This window comes from Mercenaria mercenaria, chromosome 18, assembly GCF_021730395.1.
Source record: "Mercenaria mercenaria strain notata chromosome 18, MADL_Memer_1, whole genome shotgun sequence".
In the NCBI taxonomy this organism is placed as follows: domain Eukaryota; kingdom Metazoa; phylum Mollusca; class Bivalvia; order Venerida; family Veneridae; genus Mercenaria; species Mercenaria mercenaria.
The window spans coordinates 21389370-21416487 of record NC_069378.1 but is presented as its reverse complement, the minus strand read 5'-3'; the positions used below and the strand labels follow the sequence as shown (position 1 = coordinate 21416487).

Genomic DNA, 27118 nt, shown 5'->3' with positions numbered 1-27118 from the left:
GATAAATCTTGAATAAAGGAATAAACGATAGGTTGCAGCGCGGTTAACCAATAATCAATGAATAAATGCTCAACATACTATGTAGCCTGTCAAAACACAGCACAAAACCAGAAAAGTGGGGAGGGAAACCATGGTAATAATAAAATAGAGCCACAAATTTCGTTAATCTTTGACCAGCTAGTGCTTACAGAGATTTATTTTGAGCAAGATTTGCAAATGTAGAACAAAAAAAAAGCCATATTGATTTCTTTCACTCATCAGTTTGCGAGATGGTCACGGGCGATAATTGGAATTCCGATATTCTGCTGATGTGATATAACGCGGCAAGTAAAGGTCGTATTAACAGAGACACATTAATAGAGAACGACATTTGTGCCGAATGCCTTAGAATAATAGTTTCAGGTGAAAAAGCTGTTAATAATGGTGGAAATGATATAAACAAGGTATGCTTTCCTGTCATTATTGTAAAATATATGTAGAATGCTGCTTGAAAGGACGGCAGTATCATAAGCAATGTATGTTTTCTCTGTCATTCTTTTAAAACTGCTACAAATGGTGGAACTATTATTAACGAGGTATGTTTTTTTCTTACTGCTTTTTTAGTATTTTATATTATTGTTTATATTGATCTACGAGTCGTAAATGGTCGTTGTAAATCGTTTTTTTGCTGTGAATATCAAATAACCTGATTATTGACAATTAGTTAGAATCTAATATTCCGTCGTCGTAGTAATATCTAATTAAAGCTACTCGTTCAAAGCGGAATGTTATCATGTACACAAAATTTGATAAAAGTGTTTTATGACATTTAAATGAAAGAAAGTTCGTGAAACCCCTTTAAATGTTGCTTTAAAGGAATCTCAGAGGCTTCACTCCTTCCAAAAACATTATTCTTGTATTTAACATACTTTTACAAAACTTTATTATATTAGTACCTAACTCTTCCTTATCATAGGCGGGCACAATAACCGATTACTGAACCAGCACGGATATGTAATGTCATTTTGCCAAAATATGAAAATCGGTAGGATCGATTCCCTATAAGTTCAGCCGTGCTAACAGCCATTTAAAGTACGTCATTGTCATTATATAAGTGTATGTAGCAAATAAGCTTACATCAAAGGCTACAGTTCCAAGATTTTTAAGAGACCATCAATTTAACCAAAAGGTAGGAACGTGACCTTTTGATAAAAAAGTTAACACAATTACGTATTTTAAAGAGGTTCTAGATCGAAACCTTAAACATAAACAATTTGATATAAGTTGTATAACTAACTGAACATTTGACTTCAGCAAATATAATTATAAACTTGATAAAATAATTTCTCACATTGATAGAAGTGGTCTTAATATATTTGAATTATGTATCGACTTTATAACTAGAGCAATAACATCAATGATAAAACAGATAAACTAGAAGTAGCAATTGTTATACTGCTTCATAAAATGTGGAGATCGATTGGGCACAAATGATTACAAGCCAATTTCTATTCTTCGAACTACTTCAAAGATATTTGAAAGACATGTTGCAAACAGGCTGAATGATTTACTTAGTAACACAAATATCATATATGAGCACCAATCACGTTTCCGGAGGCATCGTTCTTGCTAAACGGTGCTGATTTGTCTAACTGGTTCTTGGTTTACGAGTCCGGAATATGGGACTGTAAGACGTGCTTTATATTTTGATCAAAGCATATTTATTCATAAGTAGAAACTGTATCATTTCTGAAAAATAAGAACTGTTTTCCAGACCTATTTTTCAGGCAGAAAGCAACTGGTAAAGGTACATAACACTAAATCTGAAATCCTGTCAGTTATGTCCGGCGTTCATTAAATAGAGATTTTATTATTATTGTTATTATTATTATTATTACTAACATTAAATACAAATACAAATACAAATACATGGCATTTATATAGCGCAAAAATTATAAAATCTTCTATTGCGCTTTACAGTTACATAACACACATTTAACATATATATACATACAAAATATGAACAGGATTCTAGAACTTAGATTTAAAGATTTGGACATATATAAATACTATTTTACACCACTTCTGAATATTTTGTATTTTAACAAGACTACACTCATTGTTCATAAAACTGCCTAAATAAATGTGTTTTCAGTTTTGATCTAAAGCTGGCTTCAGACTGAATGTTTTTCAGATAGCTAGGCAGATCGTTCCACCATTTGGGACCAACGACTGCCATAGATCTGTTTGCTAGTTTTGTTCGCCGTCTAGGGATGTTAAAGTTAGTGTCACTTTGTGAGCGAAGTCTGTATCGTTGTCGAGTAGGTACAAACATTTCCCTCAGATATACTGGAGCAGTACCATTGATGACACGGAAGACTATTACTAAAACTTTGAACATGACTCTAGCCTTAACTGGAAGCCAGTGTAATTCTTTCAGAAGTTCGGTACTTGGTTTTTCATAGGAAACATTCTTGACTACTCTAGCGGCATGATTTTGGACTCGCTGTAGTTTATTGATTTGGTAGGCTGGAATTTCTGTAAATAAACTGTTGCAGAAGTCAATGTGAGAATGAACCAATCCATGCACTAATGATTCTGTTGACTTCTGTGTGAGATGTTTCCGTATAGCCCTAAGGTTTCATAACTGTACATGAGCTATCTGACACTTTTTCTGAATGTGATGGTCAACGTTGAGTGTTTTGGTCATAGTTACACCTAGGTCTCTGACGTGATCGACGCATTTTACGTCACACCCACCAACGTTTACACTTGTGATGTCCAATTTCGCTAACTGTTGTCTTGTTCCATACATAATAATTTTAGTTTTAGACTGATTCATTTTCAGTTTGAAGGTTGTCATCCATTTTATGATTTCATTTAGACAACTGTCGAGTTGTTGAAGAACAGTTGTCTCATTTTGAGAATTTCCCGCTTGAATTTTTAACGCAATCTTGTGGTCGTCCGCGTATACATAGAGATCAGCTGGATATTTCTGCACCACTCGGTTAAGAGCCGATATATACAGGGTAAAGATCACAGGTCCGGCACAAGAACCCTGCGGGACACCAAACCTTAGTGGCTTCGTGTCAGATGCTGACTGTTCGACTAAAGCTTTCATTGTTCTGTTCGTGAGATAAGATTCTATCCATTTCAAGGGAGTGCTATGTATACCAAAGTCATCTTGAAGGATTTGAATCAGTATCGGGATATCGATGGTATCGAACGCTGCACTCAAGTCGATCATGACTACGATTGTTATTTGATTTTCATCTATGGTTTCCAAAAGATCATTATACATTTGACCATTGCTGTTTCAACCCCATGATATGTTCTATAGGCACTTTGGTAAGCTGGGAGGAGATTGTTAGCTTCAATATGCTTGTTGATTTGATTTAGTGCAGCTTTTTCAAGAATTTTGGAGAGGAATGTTAAATTTGACACTGGGCGATAGTTTTGCAGTTCAAGTGGGAGACCTATCTTCTTCAACAAAGGTTTTATCACAGCACTTTTCCATTCATCAGGGAACACACCAGATAGCAGTGATCGATTTACATTTTCTGTCACAACGGGAACAAGTTGTGAAAAATGCTCCTTTAATTTCTTAGTTGGTATCACATCAAGTTCACAGGTTGTAGATTTTGATGCATATAAAGTTTCAAAATATCGTTTTCGGAAAGTGGTTTGAACGCAGTAAATGTATTCATAGTCACAGGTGGATTTGAGTAGGAAGAATTACCATTGGGTGTTTCAGTTGATATGTTGTCAAGATCATTTTTCAACTTGATTATTTTATCAGCAAAGTATCGTAGAAAGTCATTTGCCAAAGATACTGCACTTGTGTGTAATGGAAGCGGATTGTCTTTCGACCTTCCCAGTAAATCGGATGTAACGGCATACAGCTTTTTGATGTTTCCTTCTGCTTCTCCAATCTTGTTCTGATAATACTCATCCTTGGCCCTAGAAAGCTCAGCGCTATATACATTTCTTACACCACAATACACTTTCTTTGAAAGGTCAGATTTGTCATTCATAAAGATTTTTTCTATTGATCGTTTGTATTGTTTCAGCTGTTTTAGGTATCCAGAGTACCAAGGAACTGTCGGTCTACAGAGAATAGTTCTTTCCTTTAGAGGGGCATGTTTCTGAACAATGTCGGACGTGATTCTAGTGAACTCAAACACAAGATCATTGACATTGGAAGTGTTCACTACAATTTCATTTAATTGACCTAATTCTGATTGTAATATGTCACTTGATACAGATTTCCAATTGCGAGATTTGATTTCTTTCCTGATCAAGGGAGGGCGACACTGTTCAATGTTACAACTTACAAAGCAGTGGTCAGAGATGTAATAGTCTGGCAAAGGTTCTGAGACATTCACACGTTTGTCTTCTAGCTTTGTGATCATCGGGTCAAGAATATGACCACCAGAATGAGTAGGAGCATTGACATGTTGAACCAGTCCAAAAGATCTCAAACACTGCTGAAATTGTTTTGTGTAGCAGTCTGACTTATTATCCATGTGGATGTTAAAGTCACCTAACAGCACCAGAGACTCGGATCTTGACGTTATTCGTTCGAGAAACTCAGTGAATTCTGTCATAAACATAGCCTGAGTTACTGGGTGTCTCTCCGAATATGGCGGTCTATATAAACCAAAGATGTAGAGGATGAATGATTGACTACGTACTTTCCATTCAGCACATTCAAAGGACTGAAAGGTTTCTGCTGGGCATCTTGACACTTTGAGATTGTTTCTGTATAACAGGGCAAGTCCTCCACCTTTACGGTCGGGTCTCGGGACATCATCAAAGCAGTAACCATCTTGAGACAATTCCCCCCTGACAACGTCATCACCATCCGGCTGTAGCCAAGTTTCTGTGATCACATAATATCATTATTATTATTATTATTATTATTATTAAACGACCGCTCGTCCACCAACGACAATTCTAAGACCTAACGCATGTCACATATGCATGCAACGCCCGGAAAATTCATGCATCTAGTAATTACGACCAAGTGACATATGTATACAAACACAGAGACGATACAAATGCTGTATATACATTTTCATGAACAAAATTGCATTAGACCGCAAATGTAGGGATAGCGCATGTTTTTTCGTGTTATAACATCCGCAGAATCCCGAGGTATTGATTGGTGCCCGAGCCCAGTAGAGCAAGGGTACCAACGTATCCCGAGGGATTCTGAAGAATTTATAACACGAAATGAACATGCGCTAACGCTATTCTAGCATAAAACGCGTACAAAACTAATAAATGAATACATTATCCCCCAACGTCATTAAATTTCCATGAAATGCGCGGGAATGTCCGAGTTGTTTTTAGCTCACCTGAGCGTCAGGGTGAGCGGCGTCCGTCGTCCGTCCGTCCGTCCACACTTTCCTTTAAACAACATCTCCTCCTAAACCACCAAGCCAATTTTGATGAAACTTCACTGGGATGATCCTTGGATGGTCTTCTTTAAAGATTGTTCAAAGAATTGAATTTCATACAGAACTCTGGTTGCCATTGCAACCGAAAGGAAAAACTTTAAAAATCTTCTTGTCCAAAACCACAAGGCCTAGGGCTTTGATATTTGGTATGTAGCATCATCTAGTGGGCCTCTACCAAGATTTTTCAAATTATCCCCCTAGGGTCAAATATGGCCCCACACCGGGGGTCACATTGTTTATATAGACTTATATAGGGAAAAACTATTTAAATCTTCTTGTCCAAAACCACAAGGCCTAAGGCTTTGATATTTAGTATGTAGCATCATCTAGTGGGCCTCTACCAAGATTGTTGAAAATATCCCCTTGGGATATAATATGGCCCCGCCCTGGGGGTCACATTGTTTCTATAGACTTATATAGGGAAAAGCTTCTTGTCAGAAACAAAAGGGCCTAGGGCTTTGATATATGGTATATAGCATCATATAGTGGGCCTCTACCAAGATTGTTCAAATGATCCCCTTAGGATGAAATATGGCCCCGCCCAGGGGATCACATGTTTTATATAGACTTGTATAGGGAAAAAAACTTTAAAAATCTTCTTGTCTGAAACCACAAGACCTAGGCTTTTGATATTTGGTATGTAGCATTGTCTTGTGGTCCTCTACCAAGATTATTCAAATTATTCCCCTTGGGTGAAAAGATACCCTGCCACGGTTGTCCCTAGTTTTACATAGACATTATATAGGAAAAAAATTAAAAATCTTTTTGACTGAAACTGCAAGGCCTATGCTTTTGATATTTGGTATATTGCATTGCCTTGTGGTCTACTACCAAAATTGTTCAAATTATGCCCCTAGGGTGAAAGAGGCCCTGCTATGGGGGTCCCAAGTTTTACATAGACTTACAATGTATATAGGAAAAAACTTTAAAAATCTTCTTGTCTGAAAGTTCAAGGCCTATGCCTTTGATATTTTGTATGTATCATTGCCTAGTTGATCTCTAACAAGATTGTTCGAATTATGCCCCTGGGGTGAAAAGAGGCCCTGCCCGAAGGGTCACTTGATATAATATAGGAAAAAATACTTCAAAAATTATCAGATCATATTTTCTAGACTGTTTAATTATATTTACCTGATGACCCCAAGTGATAAGGGGTCACCTGACTGTGACCTTGACCTACTTTCTTATTTTTTAAGATACAGCCTTGAAATTTGGATGACATGTACAGTTTTGCACACCAATCTTTAAACTGACTTTCAGTGACCATGAATATAACCTACTGACCTACTTTCTTGTTTTTAAAGCTTTAGCAAAGAAATTTGTTCAAGCAAGCAATTTCAACTCAGTTGAGCGATATAGGGTCATCATGGCCCTCTTGTTTCACGTTGACGTCACTTTCTTTTAAAATATCCGTTTTATGGCCGTTATACGTTTACGCTTTGCCACGGAATGCGCATATACAAAAAGGTGTTTTAACAGCACGTAAGCGCGAGAATCTCTCTGTTAACACACGTTTTCTCCTGTTAAAACACCCCCGAAAAGTGACAAGAACAGCGGTTTTATGCTAGCATATAGAACAAATAACTATTATCCCTCTTTTATACAGTGTTATTTCTGCAGAAAAAAACAACATATGGAGGAAAATGTTTGTTTGTTTGTTAGAGAGCTCTATCTACTTAGAAACTAGGTAACATTCAATATCTGCTTGTGTGAGAAGAAGTGAATCCATAGAGTTGTCCTTCACTGATGTTATGTTGTAACATATGCAAATAGAGTATTCTAGCAAAAGCACGATGTAGAGATGATATAATAATGACTTCAACTTGACAGTCCCTTGGGTGAACTTCATTTCCATATTCCACAATAATCAGTTTGTCTGGAGTAAAATCAGATGATTTCTAAGAAATACGCTGACGTAGGTAATATGATGTTATGTGTTTTGTGTTTTGAAACCAAGGTTATTAAGTAAAAGCAAAATATTCATGTTTGCTACAACATGATACCCCGCGTCATGCAAATCATATTTTTACGATGAATATTCCTGTGAAAAGGATAAAATGGCAGTGTTTTTTTTTTTTTGAACAAGTTTGAATGTGCTTTAAAAGAATATTTACTTTATACTGCTTTAAAAGAATATTTACTTTATACTCCATAGTTGAACGATGAAATACAGTGATCCTAAAATCGTCAAACGTTTGCAGTCTGGAATAGTAGAATTCAATAAATCGCAAAAGTTTTCACAATATTTGCATGTGTACACACAATTACTGCAAATTCGTCTGAATTAGAGAGCTATATAATATTACGCAATATGATACTAGAGTTGCAAACGAATTCAACGCACATTTAAATTATTTATATACAAATTGTATGCCAATTTATCGTTTCAAGCTTTGGAATTTTGGATAAAAATGAAAAATGATCATTCCAACTGTCTCCCCTTAATTAACTCATACAAAATATTATTGTAATGTGGCTATGTAAACTTTCATGATTTGCCGCTAGTGGATTGATACTTGTATTAAGCTTATGGAAAAGATATGAAAACTCTAGCTCAGAGTTGATACAGTGTGTATATAGAAATAATTCATTGTTGTTGACTCGTAGTGTATATATTATAGGAATTTGACATTTAAAACGTACTTCGAAGCAACATTACTGATGCCATCGGCATTTATAGATGGAAAACTAAGTTCGGTGGACAATGCCGTGGTTATTTTGCAATGTGGAGAGAACACGAGCTGGACTTTCGGAGGCATTATATACTGAGATTACTGAGTGATGCATAGAAAATACGTAAGACACAAACGGAGACAGTAATCACTTGGAAGATCCAACCTTTTCATGATACCTTAAAAGATACGGCAAGTTAAAACCATATGGATTTTGCATTTATGGATGAATGATGGATATCGTCTGTGGATAATGCGGCTTCGTGTAGTCTTTAACAATAAGAAACTACAAATTATATCAAAATTATTATTTTTACTTTTTAAAATTGACAAGTTATGCGCCTAGAATTTTGCGAACAAATTTCAGAACCAAACATTCCATTGGCATTGTTAGATTTTTACAGATGTTTTAGCTCGCAGAGCTGTGTATGTTATTATTATTATTATTATTATTATTATACCAGATTTATATAGCGCCCTTTTCATGATCAATTTCACGTTCAAAGGCGCTTTACATAGTTCAAATGCAGCCACACAAGGCACATAATTCATCCTCTACTAGTACAGACACAGAGCGATCTGACCAGAGGGACAGAGTGAGACAAAGCCCCCACGACAGAGAGATCAGAAATCAGATACAGGCTTGTCCGGCTAACTTAGCCTAGCTCGTTGCGAATAGACAGCCTGGTTCTTTAACGTGTCCAGTATATAGCACTGATACACGCAAGGATTTGAAATTGACAAGTTATGCGCCTAGAACTGTGCGAACAAATTTCAGAACCAAACATTCCATTGGCATTGTTAGATTTTTACAGATGTTTTATCGTCTAATATACCACGGTTCATTTGTCTGTGTGAAATCTAGGTCGTATATCAAAATCGTCGACAATTTGACTATTAACACTCTAGATGTTTTGCTCAGTCTTAATGAAACTTGGTCAGAATGTTACCCTAACTAAAATCTCGTTTGAGTTTGTTAGTGGGTCATCTGAGGTCAAAAACTAGGTCACTAGATCAATTAATATGATAACCTTAAACACTCTAGCGTTCATATTTTCTGTCTCAGCTTCATAAACGTTTGTCTCTATTAACTCTAGGTAAAATCTTATAAAATCCTTGTCCTGATGTTCATTTAACAAATAATCAAGGCCTTCGAGTGGTTTATCGTCTAATTTACCACGGTTCAGAGTTCAGATGCGTAGAAATTGAATCACGAGGGCATTAGCCCAAGTGGTTTATATACCGAAGCATTTGAACGATGAAACGTGGTAAGTTAGACGAGAAATCACAAGAAGACCTTGATTGTTTTCATTCTGACATGCTCATTGAAATGTTATGATAAATATTATGCTGGACTTCATTTACCCGAGGAGTAATGAACCGGACGTCATGTGACAATTTGACGTCATAATTGACGTCATAATGGTCTCTTACCGGTACGCCGTTATTTATCGCAGAATATACAGAGGTTGATCTCCTTCTTTGTTTAACTGGAAATCAAATCGAGCCATGTTAGAAAAAACTTTTTCAGAATGTTTATTTCTATGGAATTTATGTCAAGTTTATAACTGGGTTATCAAAAGTTAAAAACAAGGTTACTAGGTCATATTGTAGGAAAGTCTTATTTGCAATTTAGAGGCCACATATTTTACCAGATCTTTATATAATAAAAATTGTCAGAATGCCTGTCTGTGTGAAATCTAGGTCGTGAAACTGGGTTGTTTGAGGTCAAAATCTAGGTTACTAGGTCAAATCATAGATAAAATACCTCGTTAGCATATAAGGTCACAATAAGGTAAATAGTTTTCCCTATATATTCTATATAAAACTGACCTTTTTTTAAAGAGCTACCAAACATAGCTAGGCCCATTTCAGAGAACAAATCCTTACCTCATTTTAAAGAGTTATGATAAAACTGATATAAAATGAAGAGAAAAGTAGGGGTCATGTATCTTCTAAGAGAGATTTCTCTGGTCACATTTGCTTACTGTAAACTGACATCAAAATCACACTGCTGTGACCTGGAAGTACTACTCATACTAAAACTGAGCTTCACTTCACCAAATACAACCTGCTCTCCCATTTTTCCTACCAAAATGTCAAAAATACATCCACAATGAAATTTAAACAGAAACTAGCTTCAATTTAGACCTCTGTTGCCATGCCAAGTGAAAAATTAGTGTTCAAATACCTGGCAGCCATTACGTGATGGCTCCCACGCTGGTTCCTTTAGTTTAGTTAGGCCTATACGACACCACATTTCCTATCTGTTCTTCGTGCAGCTTAGTCAGAATGTGTAGCTCTGTCAACTCTGTCATATCTGAAACAAGGTCATCTGTAGACATAATATTATTCGATATGTTATTTCCTTTATATTGAACTACTGAAACACATTTAAGAAGACAGGTATTATAATTTAGCGACTGTAACGTCAAAATGATCGTGATTGTAACAGGAATAAAAAAAAATACAGCTGAACCAAATATGAACAGTATCCAGAATAACGTTAATGAAGTGTTCATATATTTTGCATAAGAAAAAATGTTTCTTTTATGCATTTTTATCAATCTTTCACATAAGAAGAAACTAGAAGCTTTATCTTTCACATAAGAAGAAACTAGAAGCTTTAATCACAGAAAACAGATCAATATCATTTTGTATTTTCTTTACGAGTTCTGTATAAACCTTAATCACCTCTGCTGTATCAACTGGAATTTGTTATCCAGCTTTTAAGAAGGTAGCGAGCTCAACAAATTAACTTTTGATTTCCACAAAATTCCAGACATAAAAGTTGATATGAAGTACGTAATGTCTGGTGTTCTAAACAGCAGCTCTTGATAACGTTTTTGCAACCGAATGGTATGTTTGTTGCAGTTTTGTGGCATTCTGTCTACATCTGCTTGAATTACGCTCATGGAACAAAACATCAAGTGTATCGATCATTGTACATCTCTTCAGTCTTTAAATGAGCCGTGCCATGGGAAAACCAACATAGTGGGTGTGCGACCAGCATGGATCCAGACCAGCCTGCGCATCCGCGCAGTCTGGTCAGGATCCATGTTGTTCGCTAACAGTTTCTCCAATTCCAATAGGCTTTAAAAGCGAACAGCATGGAGCCTGACCAGACTGCGCGGATGCGCAGGCTGGTCTGGATCCATGCTGGTCGCACACCCACTATGTTGGTTTTACCATGGCACGGCTCAAATAAATTAATCCACCGATGGATACACTGTCGCTCATGATTCCCCACCATGCTTCAATGCGTTCATTACATGTACTTTTTCCATACATGAAACTCTTAAAACATGCCATTGAATCGCTTCCATAGTATCTAAAAAGCTGATTGTAAAAATTGACTACAAAATATTTGGTTTCAAAGTCTGATTGCAGAATTCTAGGTGCACAATTTGTTCGTTTTGAAGTGTCACGATAATATTTTGCAGTGTTATGTTGTTTTATTATTGGTAACCTTTAACCTGCTGGCGGCAAGTGATTCTGTCTTTGCGACCAGTACAGACCAAGATGAGCCTGCACATCATCTTGTCTGCAGTCAGTGAGTTTGCAGTGAACACCCCTTCAAGTAATAAATGGTACTGCCCAAACTGAATGATAGACCAGTCCATTTTATAAATTTAGCAGGGTAACCACAATAACTTGGACTTTAAATCTCTAAAAATTAAAATCACCATAACTTCCTTTGTAGTAAATCTACACTGCTGAAGCTAATACCTCGGTCACAAATCCAATCCGACCGCCGCCCGATGATCGGCCGACGTATTTTCTCGCTCATCGGACCAACGGCCGGCCGATGATCGCACGGACATCGGGGCATTTTGGAGCATCGGGCGGCGGCCGGACAAATTTTAAGTCTCACTTAAAATTTTACTCGACGTCGGGTCCGGGAAGGAATCGAGTTGAGATCGGATGAAGATCGAACGATCATTGCACGGAGATCGCCCGGTGATCGCCCGACATTGGAGTCATTGTACATGCGCCGGGAAAAATCAAGGTATGGCTAAGCGACATTTAAATCGGCCGGCGACCGTCCGACCGCCGGACGGCCTCCGCCCGATGACTGACAGACGCCGAACAGTGCCCGTCAGGTGTCCGCCGTGAGACCAAAGGACTCCGATAAGCGCTTTGCGGATTACGTGGGTAGGTAGGTTCCGCCATGCATCTTCAGTTTTGAATGCGAGGCCCGACTCTTGCACATAGCTCTTGAAACATGTCTGGCTCCATACGTAAATAAGCCTTGAAATCGCCATGGTGCTCCAGACGCAGCTCCTGCATCAGCGTCTCGTACTGCCCATAGAGTGGTCGTCGCTGAATCCAAGGCTTAACCCACCATCGCCTTTGACGTCGCTGTCGGGCCTAATTTCCTCTTCTGCTACCAAAGCTGCTACCGCAATGTTGAGGCGCTGTCTAGCTATTGCTAGCCTCTCCCTCAGCCTCGCTATTCTCTGCTGCCGGTTCATGAATCGATCACTGGTAATTTTCTGTCTGCGAATGAAAGATTGTGGGATTTATAAATTATTTATATACCATTTTCCAGACGGTGCGCAACAGTTACCTCGCGGAGTCCGGCCGATGCCCGCCAGATTGCCGTCCGGATAACGTACGATTCATTTAAATTTTCCGGCATCCTTGCGGCGCTCGGACGATACTCGGGCGATAGCCGGCCGATAATCGGCCGTCCGCCGTCCGATTAATAACCCGATGCTCCACCAATAAAGTTTTTCCCGAACTGTCCGATTGCCGGCCGATCATCGGCAGATGCCCGACCGGCGCCCTTTTGTGCAAACTACAGTGCCACTCATCGGACGGCGACCGGCTCCGACGTGTACAGTCCGTCCGATGCCTAGATATCGGACGCATCGGCCGGCGGCCGGGTGATTTGTGACCGAGGCATAAGTAAAGCTTTTTGTTGTATTAGATATCATATAAAGCTAAGTTTTATTAAAATCCGTACAAGATTAAAGAATATCGCGCAAAAGGTAATTTTAGCATTTCAAAGTATAAGTTTAGACTTAAAATGTTGCTGAATAAGGGTCCAGCGCAAGCATGAATGTAAAATCCATATGGTTTAAACTTGTCTTACTCATCAATGTATCAAGTATAGTTCGGACCTTTCAGTGATTACTGTCTACGTTTGAGCAGATATGCCTTACCTATTTCTATTCCATCTGGGCTTACATCTCTCAGTAATCGCAGTACATAATTCATCTGAACCCCTAGTCCGTGTTCTCCACATCACACGCTGACCGAGGCATTGTCCACTGAACTGGATTTCTTTATATATCGCAACTTAACTTCATCTCCTTCAATATACGTTCCTACAATGAATCCATGACGTAACAATAGTTGTCTATATACCAAAAATCCTCTTTGAAGTTTTTTTTTTCAAATGTTATCTGAAGTTTTTCATCTTTAGTTTGAAGCCACTAGCGTTGCAACAAAAGGTACTTCAAACAATTAGGCTTACCTCCGATTCATTCAGCTCTGAAAAAAAATACAATCAGTTATAATTGTGATAGAACAGAGCGTAGCTATAAAGATATTTCGCTTATATACCGTCATGGTCACAGTTTACGTAAAAAAATGAAAAATTACTACATACATCTTTGTAGCCTGATAAACATGCTAGTATGTTGATGCTGTATTAAGCTAGTTCCTTCTGAAGTAATAACTCTGTCCGTGATTGAGTAGCTTTAACCATCGAATTAAAAATATTCTAAGTTAACGCAACATTTGATAATTTTCCGCTGTCTTGAAAATAATTAAATTTTGATGAAAACAGTTATTATGCTGTTTAAGACCTTTTAATTCTAATAATACTGTCAAATGGTTTTCGGCCTCACTTCATTTCTAAACTCGCTACATTTAAGAAAAAAGTCAGATATTTTATAAAAAAGATTTTGTAAAAAGTCACTTTACATAAATGCACTAGATCTACTTATATTTCATGCATTTTTTTACCTTTAAAAATGAGATGAACGTACAAATTCATGTGATGGCTTCAGTTTATTTTAGAGATGTTGATATGTCGTAAATTACATGATTTTTAAAAAGTTTGCTAAATTTCAAAATTTAACGCTCAGTAATTTTGAATTTTAAATGTTGTATTTGAAGATTTGCTAAGTATACTTGTATTTAAGTGAAAGGATAATTCAGTTTTTAGACTACGTAACTACTTCATTAATTCTTATTTCTAGACACAACATTAATGGCTGTCGCCAAACGTGAGCACGCAACATCCGGTGCTAATGAGGATGACTGCCATGTGACAATTACTGAAGATCTTACAAGCTCGGCAGGAGATTCTGTGATAAACAAACATTCAGGTGATGATACAGGTCATGAGAAATTACTTAGAAAAACAGCGTCTGTCGATGGAAAGGCAATACCTCATTGCAGAGCATCAAGGCCGCCTCACTACCTGTACTTTGCTTTAATTGTAAGTGCATTGCTTTTACATTGTCATCATTCCATAATTATGGTCGGGTAATGATAACACGGCAGTGTACTGTGAAATGTGCATTTATAAGATATTTTCCTTGTTCCATCCTGACATGATCTCACAACCACTGTGTCATAACAGTCTAGGAAAAGCTATTTACAGTTGCGATAACGCGACTGTATTTCCTATTTACAGTTACGATAATAGAATACACGACAGTCTTTCCTGTTTACAGTTACGACAACAGAAAACACGACAGAATTTCTGATTTACAGCTGCAATAGAAGGAATCACCACAGTCTTTCCTATTTACAGTTGTGATAATAGAAACTAGATGTGTGTCCATAGAACACAGGTGCCCCCGCTTCTGTCACTGTGCATGGTTTCATGACAATAGGTGTTAAGATGTATGCAGCACAAACTTTTAAGTACTTTATATGCATTTTCCACTAAGTGAAGGACCATAACTCTGACCTAGCTGAGTGAAATCCCAAAGAGAACACCCGGTGCACAACTGTACATGCTATATAACAACCCTCTAATGTTTAATAACTCTAGGTCAAGTACATTTTGAGATACATGAGATACAAACTTTTATTTTTCTACAAAGTCAAGGGCCATAACACTGGTCTTGCAAAGTGAAATTAAAAAAAAACCTCAGGTGCACAAATTCACATGCTAGGTAATTTTCCTTAATGGTTTTATGACTCTTGGTGAAATATTTTTAGGATATATGCAACACAAGCCTTTAAGCTCTTTATGTGTATTTTTTACTAAGTCAAGGGCTATAACTCTGGTCTGATTGCGTGAAGTCCAAAACATAACACAAGGACTAGTGCTCAACTCCACATGCTATATAATTATCCCCAACTGTTTAATGGCTTTTAGTCAAATACTTTTTGAGGTGCATGCGACACAAAGTTGTATGCCCTTTATGCATATTTTTGACAATCAAGGGCCATAACTCTGATCTGACTCACAGAAATCCTAGGTGCACAACTTCACATGCTGAATAATATTCCTATGATGTTTCATGACCCTTGGTCAAATATTTTTTTTTTTTTTTTGAGATTTGTGCGACACAAACTTTTATGCGTTTCTTGCATATTTTTTGACAAGGGCCATAACTCTGATCTGGCTGTGTGAGATCCAAAATATTACAAAAATGACGGTATTTCCTATTTACAGTTGTGATAATAGAAAGCACGCCAGTCTTTTCTATTTCCTGTTACGATAATAGTAAACCCGGCAGTCTTTTCTATTTCTAGTTACGATAATAGAAAACACGAAAGTCTTTCTATTTACAATTACGATAATAGAAAACATGACAGTGTTTTCTACTTTATATTGTCATTCAGGGGTATTTTCGGTCCATATACATTTGCAAAATCACTTTTACAGCGTAGGAAGACGGGGTTTCTCTAACACATACGCATTTCATGTAAATAATTTTTGCGGATGTGATGACTATGTTTGCAGGCAATACGAGCAGTTTCCTAATACAGCGTGATTATTATTGTAGAATGATTTGAGCCGCGCCATGAGAAAACCAACATAGTGCGTTTGCGACCAGCATGGATCCAGACCAGCCTGCGCATCCGCGCAGTCTGGTCAGGAGCCATGCTGTTCACTAACGGTTTCTCTAATTGCAATAGGCTTTGAAAGCGAACAGCATGGATCCTGACCAGACTGCGCAGATGCGCAGGCTGGTCTGGATCCATGCTGGTCGCAAACGCACTATGTTGGTTTTCTCATGGCGCGGCTCATTTGCTAGCTGCTGGCAATTATATTTCCTCTTTCAGATCAACAGACTGTTTGCCCAGGAAATGAATATGAGAGTGAAATCAGTTTGTTTTATGACAGCGAAACGACGAGAGCTCAAGACATAATCTGTGAAAAAAAGGCTTTAAAGTTTAAACACAAAGTTCAAGGATAGATATATCTCAAGTCTACATTTTCTCGTTAGTGTACATTTAACCAAGAATGGCAGAGTTTTATTTACGTGGACAGTCTGAATACCTCCTGTGTAAAAGCTCAAATTGATAAAATATTTTTGATTTTAGAAAAAAATGAAATTTACTCATCTGTATATTGCAGGTCACGCTCTGCTGTAACTTTCCTTTTGGTGGAGTAGCGGTTATCTTCTCCTTACTCTCCAAAAGAAGCGGGAAGAAAGGTAATATCAAAGACGCTGAATTTTGGGGGACCATCTCAAAATGGTTTAGTATTGTTGGCATTGCAATCGCCCTCGTGGTTGTTGCATTTCTGATCGTGTATTATGTGCATATTGACAAAAATATTGTTGACACACCGGAGGAACTTCACCTGAATGAAGGATGACATCACTGTGGCTCGAATAATCAAAGCGTTTAGGTTTAAGTTGTTTCAGTTGTATATAAATATATCATTGTCAAGCTGATTCGTGCAATAACTCTTCAATTGTTTGGATTTAAGGCCGTATATCTGTGACCTTTAGTTTAAAGAGTCTTTAAAAATAATTTGTTTGTTGTATATAAGCTTTTATGGCACTCCATTATTGGGATATAGCAAACACAGCATAACAAAATTACAGTTAGAAGTAGAAATCAAGATACTTTCAAGCAAGGCATGAATTTTGACAGAGATACTGGTTTTGAGTATGTACAGATTAAAAGAATATGACAGACAAGTAAGTCTAAAGCCAGTGAAAGTTCAAAGTATGTGCAATCAGGAGGCTAAACCATCAAACAGGGATACACTATGAATATGTTTACATGTATGCAGAGATGTTGAATCAATATACATATGTCTATATATCATTGTAGATAGGCCACAATTGAAGTCTTGAGTTCTTTGTTAGGACTTTGATTCACAATAGTGTTTATGTATAATTGCTACATTTTTTTTAAATTTAGAAATGTTCTCAAATTGGCATGTTTTATTTTTGAATTGTAAATACTATGAAGCAAAGCTTGGTGAAATAATTCGAGAAAGGAAACGTGAAAAAAAAACGATACAGTTATTTGGAATAAATATCAGTATTAGGAAATGGCAGCCGTATACAGGGGTAATGTTAAAGACCATTCAATGTACGCTTTTAATTCAATATGTACATTTTTTTTTCATTTGAGAAAAGTTTTCATCATTATTAAGTTGACCTGCAAAAAAAATTTGATTTAGTTTTTTAAACGTTTTGATTACATGTTTACTTCCAGTACTGACCATTACGGGAAATTTCACGTCGTAATCAGTATTTTTACATTGAGTTATAACAAAAGCAGTTGCTTAGCTGCTTCTACACATGTAGTTAATGGACCCATAATGACGATCGGCAACTTCCGTGCGATTATGTATCCTTCGTATGCGATTTCGGCATCCTTCGGCCAGAACAGAAAATCTCCAACACAGTGTTACTTCCCTTTACTCGGTATAGAGTAGACACTGCCACCACGTATAAATTGGACAGGATTTCAGCCGAATTATATTTTTCGTTTTTTTTTTTCCTTTTTAATTTTTGTTGTAGATCTACAAAGTTTATATTTCAAAAGCTAAATATTGTAGACCAATGTTTTCTTTGTAATACGAGTAAAAAAATAATAATAATAATGTAGCAATACTAAATTTACCCCTTTTTTTGGCTTTGAAGGCGAATGTGAATTATTCATACAGTCAATTTTCGAATGTTTATGACCTTTATTATTCATATTTTAAAGGCAAACGTCGTGCGATGCCATTATGTAAGAACAGCGTAATGGCGGACAGGTTTTTGAACACTAATTTTTCACTTGGCATGGCCACAGAGGTCTAAATTAAAGCTGTTTTCTATTTAAATTTCATTGTGGTGTATTTTTAGTGGCATTTTGATAGAAAAAATGGGAGGGGAGATTGTATTTAGTGAAGTGAAACTCAATTTTAGTATGAGTAGTACTTCCAGGTCACAGCAGTATGATTTTGATGTGATTTTACAGTATGCAAATGTGACAAGAAAAATCTCTCTTAGAAGATACATGACCCCTACTTTTCGCTTCATTATATCAGTTATATCACAACTCTTTAAAATGAGGTAAGGATTTGTTCTCTGAAATGGGTCTAGCTATGTTTGGTAGCTCTTTAAAAAAATGTCAGTTTTATATAGAATATATAGGGAATATTATTTGTTGTAGTGTGACGCTTGCCATTTTAAGATCACATGGTTTTACCATCGTCACGTGACTTGATTTGCTTATACTGTACGAAGACAGCCGACTACTTCCGAAATTTCATACGGAAATTACGTAAACAAACGAAGCTGCCGATTATTCTTCAGGGTTACCGTAATAAATGATTGTGTGATTTTCATATTTTAACTTTCATATGTCGAGCAACTTCTTTGAAAAACGTCACAGAATTCTGGTGGTAATTAAATTTCATTTCATATGTCGGCAATTTTCAGACCAATATTGATATAGAAGCAGTTTGCCGAAACGAATATTTTATAAGATTTATTTATATGGAAAGTTCTAATAAAATTTGTTTGAGGCATTGAAAACTTGCGTGTCTGCAAACGTCGTCTTTTCGTTTTGTCGTCATTTCGTTGTGTCTTCTTTTTGCTATGTCGTTGTTTCGTGAACGAAAACACGGAAAGACGTGAATTTGGGGCAGCCATTAAGCAACAAAATGAAAAAACAATAGATGCAAAGCAATGATAACGACGACCTAAATCGCCATCCTTTCATGATTTTCCGGGCGCAAGAGCGACACAATGGAAAGACGAGAAATAACTTATCGTCGTGAAATTACGAAATGACAACAATTAGCAACTATACTCGACACTATTTCCGCTTGTACGCTTTTTAGGTATGTTCGGATTCCCCGGGGATGTCGTATACAAGAGATAGAATGTTGAACACCAGTAAATCAGGCTGTTTTTATTTCATATGTAAATACACTTATTTGAAAACGTTACTTCGACATGTTCTAGAACATCATTTTATTCAGACACTTGCATGGCATTGATGAACTATATCCCTGTCATGGAAAAAAGACAAAAGCATGCAAGTTTCTGTGCGAGATAGTTACCTGCGCTTCATTACAAGGCTTTGGGGTATTGAGGATAGGTAGATAATTTTCGCACTTAGACTAGCATGCTACTGAAATTTTCATCTCGTTGATTTAGTTCGTAGCAGACTGACATACTGACAATTTAACCCTTACCCTTCTAAATTTCTATAATGAACTTGTTCATATTTGAATTTGGACGGTACCATTAACTGTTAAAAGGGGTGAGTACTAAACAACTACTGACTGAAAGGCGAACAGTGGAGATCATGATCAGACATGATCTACACTGATAGCAAAGGCAGAATCAATCGTGCCCAGCATGATAAGTGTTAAACTTGAATTTTTATTTTTAACTGTTAGGTTAAATGCATTTGACGGAAAATTCATAAGCTCTTCTGATTTATAGTAAAGTTACCTCTGATGTTTGTTTCGATATAGTAGTTATTGCTAATAATTGAAAAATGGCCAAAGCTATCATGGCCTGACTCAATCAGCGCATTAGTTAACAAAGGTAAGGGGAGAAAATCAAAGCCTTGAAATGTCTGATGGTTGCGGGTTTTTGGTAGATTTATTTTCTGTTTAAATGCCAGTCTTTGAATATAGGAATAAGGTCAGTAATTCGGTCGAAAATGTGCTTCCGTGGTGTAGTCGAAAGAAGTCCATAATAAATAGATCCTAATTTTCCCATTTTTTGCGCAAATTCGTGTAGAACGAGTGCTTTAATCACCATTTTTCACTACTAGAATACATTCTGCATGAAATGAGACGGTTTTCATGTTCATACACCCCATATAGCAAGTTTTGCAGATCGAAACCGGAAGTAGGTGTTTATTGCGAGGACGAGAGCAGATATGCGCCATTTTTAGGGTAGCAGACCACAACTGACTGGCATTTCACTAGGAACTACATAACCCCCTATTTTCTTTTCATTTTTTCGTTAATTTGTGATAGAACTTTCATGAAAAATAGGTGTAGGAAAAAGTGATGTTCTCTAAAGATACGTAGAGACGACCTTAAGTTGTCGTTTTTTATATGAAACAAAGAAGGATTTGAATTACTGACCTTTAACCTATAAGAGCTGAAGTAAGAGTTTCTCGAAACACATCGCAATTAGTCTTAATAGTCATAGATCGGTTGTATATGATATAAAAGGGTGTTTCCAATGCAAAATAATAGTGAAATTTGAAAAAAGTTGTATTTTGACCATATTTTGAGTAGATGCGCCTATTCAGCAGCGATTTCTGGGATTAAAAAGCCAATATTTTGTCTCCAGAATGTCAGAAAATGCACAAAATGCATCCTTCTGGGTCTTATTCATGACGGAATGAATGATATTTCAGAATCCAAATGAAAAATAATGCAAACGAGTGAAACTTTTACCAAAATATACAATAAAAGGACCATAGGGCCAAAATTTAGCCCAGTAAATTGGTAGGGGGTGGCTCCTATTAAATGTCTATATTTCTCTAAAATCTCGAAATTCCACAATGAAACTTGGCAATATGTTTGGTATTACATCTTTCTTGAAAATAGAGATGAAAATTGTGTGATTTTTGATAAGAGACATTTCTTATACATGAATGAGAAACAAGTACAAATTTAATGTGCTTCATATCTAAGATGAACCCTGCTTGATCCAGTTTGTGATGTAACCATGGGCTGGAATACATTATCATTGACATTGATAGATCTTATATAATCTAAATGGTCAGTGGAAGTGGATACACTTTGAATAAGAACTGCTTGTTCATTGATAATTCATCCGCATTGTTCATGAATGGGACTATTTTGTGTAGCACATGAACATCCTTTGGATGTGACTTGGAATCAAATAAAGATGCTATGATTGTCAGAAATACACTTTAACTTTGGTAGCGGGATAAACCCGCAACCAAATAAAACTGAAATTTTGTTATTAGAGTCTGAATGTTTTGAATAGAATTAACATTTTCCTTCTGAGATACAGTACAAAAATACCAGATTTATGTTCTTTAAATTGGAAAGCAGGGAAACTTTCTTAGCATTCTTCTTTACCATAAAGCATTTTATCTCGTACATTTCTCCTCTAACAGACAGACTGCAGGAAATTTACAAAATTAATTGCAGAAACATGTAAATATCAACTGGATAAAAAGATGCCATCTACGTAGTTTGCATATGTGACCATAGATATGATATTCCTAACAAAATTATTCGAGTTGATCCAGTTGTAGACACTTTCAATATATGTACCAGATTAAAATTCACAGATACAAACATGCATTTTCAACTTCTACAAAACTGTCTTATCTTAAACTGTTGTGATATCTATTTCTAGAATTTATAGACTGTTACTAGATACATAAAACATAAAACTTCAAAATGACACAGATTGAATTTACCATTGACGTCAATGAAATGTCAGAATTATTGAAATTTATTTTTCTTCTGAGACAAAAAATGTATTTTATAAATTGTTGTAACTTAAATATATAGACAGTTAAATGTGTTTTCTGTATAAAGAAGAGGTTACATAAATGCTGGTGAAATATAGAAATAACAGTAGTGTGGTTTGCAATATATCGAAAACACATGGAAATCTATGGGGTCGTTTCAAAGACCAGGCAATCAGTTTTATGTATAGTTATGTAAATAAACATATATACTTTGTTCTTTTTCTTCATTATATCCATACATAGATGCATTAAGCATTTATGTCGAAGAATTGTTTTACTCCGGTACCATGTATCCATGGTCTGATTATGTTTGCCGTGCACCGCCGTCTTACGAAAACAGTCGGACGACCTATATAGTGGCATATAATTGTACTTTATACATTGTAAATCGTAACTGGTTCAGTACATGTAGCGTCAAGTGTTCGTGACAGATACAGATAAGAGGACTATTTTTGTGCTTCCATTAACTCGAGGGTAAGTAAGAAAGATTTTCTTTACACTTAAAATTGTTATCTTCCATAACACCATTTCAAAAACCCAAGGTCAAAGTAGATATCCAACAGTTTGCGGTATAAATTTTGTTATTTTGTCCCCGATATTTTTTTATATAGAGATCGATTATGTATTACAACCTCGTTGCTAACCAACATCCACGAGGCTAAGACTCTTAGTGATTAATTATCTAAATGCATTTCTAAATAATTTGCTAAAGGTACCCTGATTTTGCCCTCATCTGGTTCTTGTAGTTAATCCTTTTCTTTTAAGATTTGCTAGGAATTGTGTAAACTGATAAATGATTTCATCTACCAGACAGATATTTTGTCGAGATACGGCCCTTTGGAAACTTTCATGAATGATCATTTATCAGATTTAATGACATACTCCTATAGGCTTTCTGAAGAGTTGCCGCCCTTTGGATCAACTAATTTTGCGCTCGTTGCGCTTTGTGTCATAAGGGTAATTAATGAATTCGCCTCTATCGTGAAGAATTAATTTATTGTGGCATAGTAGTGATCCTTTAAGGACTTTATTTTGATTCTTTGCTTTTGCCAAATCCATTCGACAACATCCTGTAAAACACCGATATGATGTTACATCTGTCTTAAATTCCAAACGTTTCAAAGTCTAACTTTAAATGTGCACCTACTTATGTTCAATTAACAAAACTCTTATCGATTGACATAAAAAAGAATTTTGTTAGCAATTTTGTTAGGTTTTTTTAGACTGAAAATAACTTACAGTATATCGCAGCGAATGTGTTACATACTTATTCAAGTCGTTAAGGTTGTTATGGGAGCTACTCCCATATATACTCAAATTATTTAAAGGAGTAATCATAAGTTACAGGTCTCGAATGGACAAAAGTATTAAAATCTGTCCCCTTTATCTAATTAACATTATTTACATTATTTTTATAACATGTGACATGATGTCCAACAAATACTTGTTTAATACGATGGCTAGAGGGGTTTTTTTTCAACAAAATTCTGCCTAAGTTGAGTCTTGCATTTTTGTGTTGTTCCCATTGACCGTAATGCTAAATGACGTTGTACCACTTTATTTGACGACGCCTTGTATGGGTTATTATTATGAGATACCAACTCAAAATTAACGATGTAAGTGTATTAAATAATCACTAAATAATTATTGGGAAGGGCCAATAAATCGATATACTGTTTTTCTATTATTGATTTATTCAATCGTATCGGATTTAAGAGCATTGGAAGACTATTGCCATAATTATTTCACGTCTTAAAAGCCAGCTCATTCAAAAAAATATTCTCGGAAGATAAAGATTTCGACACTGACTGATATGAATAATGGAACGAGAGAGAGAGAGAGTCCATTCTCATAGCTATCATGCTCTTCCTCTTGAGCGTATTGAAGAGGAAGAGCGTATTTCCATTACATATTTTTTCATATAAAAAAGAAAAATACAGCGTGTCTGCTTTCACTAATGATAATACTGAAGGACCCGATTTGTGTGATACTGTTTTCTATCTGTTCTTCTCCGTAATACGAATAAAATCTCTCGGATGGCTACGGACCTATTCATAACTTCAGATTTACATAGACTTACTGGCGCTACGACCATCTAAACTGAACATAGTTTTTGCAATGCACTTCATTTTGCAGAAGAAACTAAGTTACACTCAAAGTCATCAAAAAGATTATACCAAGTCTATTTAGTGTGCGCGACTTTTCTGCGGATCTCGCCAAATCGGGAAACATATTAAACATCCATTACTTCAACAAATTAAGCCAGAGGAATTTTACCATGTTTAACATTTTATGTATTCCTATAACAGAAAATTGTTATACCCACGCAGACATTTTGACCAATCAGCAGATCAAACAGACGTTTTTTTCATATTGCCGAACTTTAGTACTTATAGGTCTGTAACCAGCTGCGGACAAATCCCCTAACAACTGGGTTTTGTTCTGTATGCCCGTTATTCACTTAACGAGACAATATACTTAGTCCATGATATATCGTTGAAGATATAAATCATTTAACTAAATACCTCAGATTCCTCAGCCATTTCAAATAAAACAAATGTATATTTTTACTAACATACATCATTTGTTGGTTTAAGTAAATTTGCTTTCCTCTTGTTCAGTCTCTTGAAGATCGCTGTTCTATGCAAGCCAGATGGACTGTTTAGGAATAAGGTCAGTAATTCGGTCGAAAATGTGCTTCCGTGGTGTATCGAAAGAAGTCCATAATAAATAGATCCTAATTTTCCCATTTTTTGCGCAAATTCGTGTAGAACAAGTGCTTTAATCACATTTTTTTCACAGCTAGAATACATTCTGCATGAAATGAAACAGTTTTCATGTTTGTACATCCCACATGGCAAATTTTGCAGATCGAAACCGGACGTAGGTGTTTATTGTACGCACAAGAGTAAATATGTGCCAATTTTTAGTAGCAGACCACAACTGACTGGCATTTCACTAGGAACTATTCAACCCCCTATTCTCTTTTCATTTTTTCATTAATTTATTATAGAACTTTCATGAAAAATAGGAGTAGGAAAAGGTGATGTTCTATAAAGATACGTAAAGACGACCTGAAGTTGTCGTTTTTTATATGAAACAAAGAAGGATTTTAATTACTGATCTTCAACCTTTGAAATAATTGTTAATGTAATAAGGTGTTTCAGTCCTTTGTTTGACAAAAGATGATGGTTATTCGTTTATCTACATTTGTTTGGAGTACAAAACTGACAAAAACTCAGAATGAAAAGAAAAGTAAGGGTCATGTATCTTTTAAGACAGATTTTTGTCACATTTGCTTACTGCAAAATCAGACCAAAATCACACTGCTGTAACTTGGAATTATTACTCACACTAAAAGCGACTTTTATTTCACCAAGTACAACATTTTCTCTCATTTTTTTTCTACAAAAATATGTCAAAAAATGCAACAACAAAGAAATTTAAACAGAAACTAGACCTCTGTGGAAAGCGCAAGTGAAAAATTAGTGTTTTATAACCTGTCCGCCATTATGCGATTAGACCAGATGATTCTGGCGCTGGTTCCTTTAGTACACCCAAGGACTTTAAAATGGACATTCGTTATTCTTATCCAGCGACGACAATCGAAGCTCTATATATCCGAATAAAACTTACCCGAATAGCCACGCTTCACTTAGCACAGACAAATTACTTGTTTATACCATTATTTATTATACAGACTTTATAAATATAAACATCACGAATATCTTCTTAGATCAAACATTTTTAATTTTGAATGTCTTTAAAGTGACCAAATTTCATTTAAATATTACCTTCCAGATACAAAATATGAAATATGGCTATTACACCATGTTATCCTTAAAGTCCAGGATTTAGAATGGCAGCCGAATGTCTTTAGGTTGAACACCACTAGATATAGCTTTTCTTTATTTCATATAAAATCCACTCACTTAATAAAGGCATTTCAACAATTTCTAGAAAATCAGATTTTCATAGATTAATATTACCCAAAAGAACTACATCGCTGTTGTAGATAAAGAAAAAGGGTGTTACTCTTTAAATAAGAAAGATACGCTTCCTTGAATACAACCCTCTGGATTTACTCCTTTTCGCTTCTTTCAATGTCGCTTTTCGCGACATAAATTTCTAATGCCGCCAGTTTTATCTAGCGTCAGATAGGAGCATGTAATTTTGACAGAATTCTACCAATACATAAAGTAAAAGAAAGCACGATACTGTTCAGAATGGGCACGAGGAAAGAAAAAAAAGATTAGGAGTATTGATATTTAGACTACCTGCGAATGCTTAAATTTTATTTGGTAGTGATCAGCCTAAATGGCGACCTGCCGGTAGAAAATAATATAAGATTCTATCACCGGTTGTAGGTGCAGATGGGAATTTCCGGCCTCGAGGGTAACTGTTTAGGCGGTTACGAGGCCCCAGGCTCCAGCCGAGTAACCGCGTAAACAGTTACCCGAGAGCCGGATTCTAGGAGGAAATTATCAAGTGTGGCTTTTTATAACTTAATTAAAGCTATATACCTTGAGCTTTTGTACTTTTATCATCGTGCATCCAAGTTGATGTTAATCTCTGGTATGCTCAGACTTAATTTACCCCCTTTGTTTTGGTTCAGCAGACCTAAATATTATTCCCTTTTCTACCAAAATGTCAAAAATATAGCCACAATGAAATTTAAACAAAACATAGCCTTAAGTTAGACCTCTGTGGCCTTCCTATGTTCGGTAACCTGACCGCCATTTTGTGACTAAACCCGATGGCTCCCGCGCTGGACCCTTTAGTACTGATATACCTTTATGTTCATTTCTTACAAAATGCCAATGTATCCACCAGGACCATTTTTAATGTCTATTACATACAATTGTCTGTGCTAAACGATTTTGAAAAAAAAAATGAAAGAAAATTAGGGGCCATATAACTCCCTAGAATATTCAGCCCAGTCATTGTAAGAACCTACGACCTGGCTACTGACAACAGCGCTCTTGCTACTGAGCCCAGTGGGATTATGTAAAACTTGGTTTCTCAAACAGGTTTCTAATACAGGCTATTGCATCCGTGGTTACCTGGGATTTCATCTACAAAAAGTAAACTAAG

The 27118-nt window shown here is 36.2% G+C and overlaps 1 protein-coding gene across 1 annotated transcript; it reads left to right on the top strand.

Annotated features, from left to right (window-relative positions):
* The first annotated feature begins 118 nt into the window (after positions 1-118).
* LOC123539308 (uncharacterized) lies at positions 119-18182 on the top strand. The gene is made up of 3 exons (XM_045323873.2): positions 119-443; positions 14326-14567; positions 16668-18182. Exons 2-3 carry the CDS (start codon positions 14337-14339, stop codon positions 16908-16910), a joined length of 474 nt encoding a protein of 157 aa, XP_045179808.1. The 5' UTR covers positions 119-443; positions 14326-14336; the 3' UTR covers positions 16911-18182.
* Positions 18183-27118: the final 8936 nt, after the last annotated feature.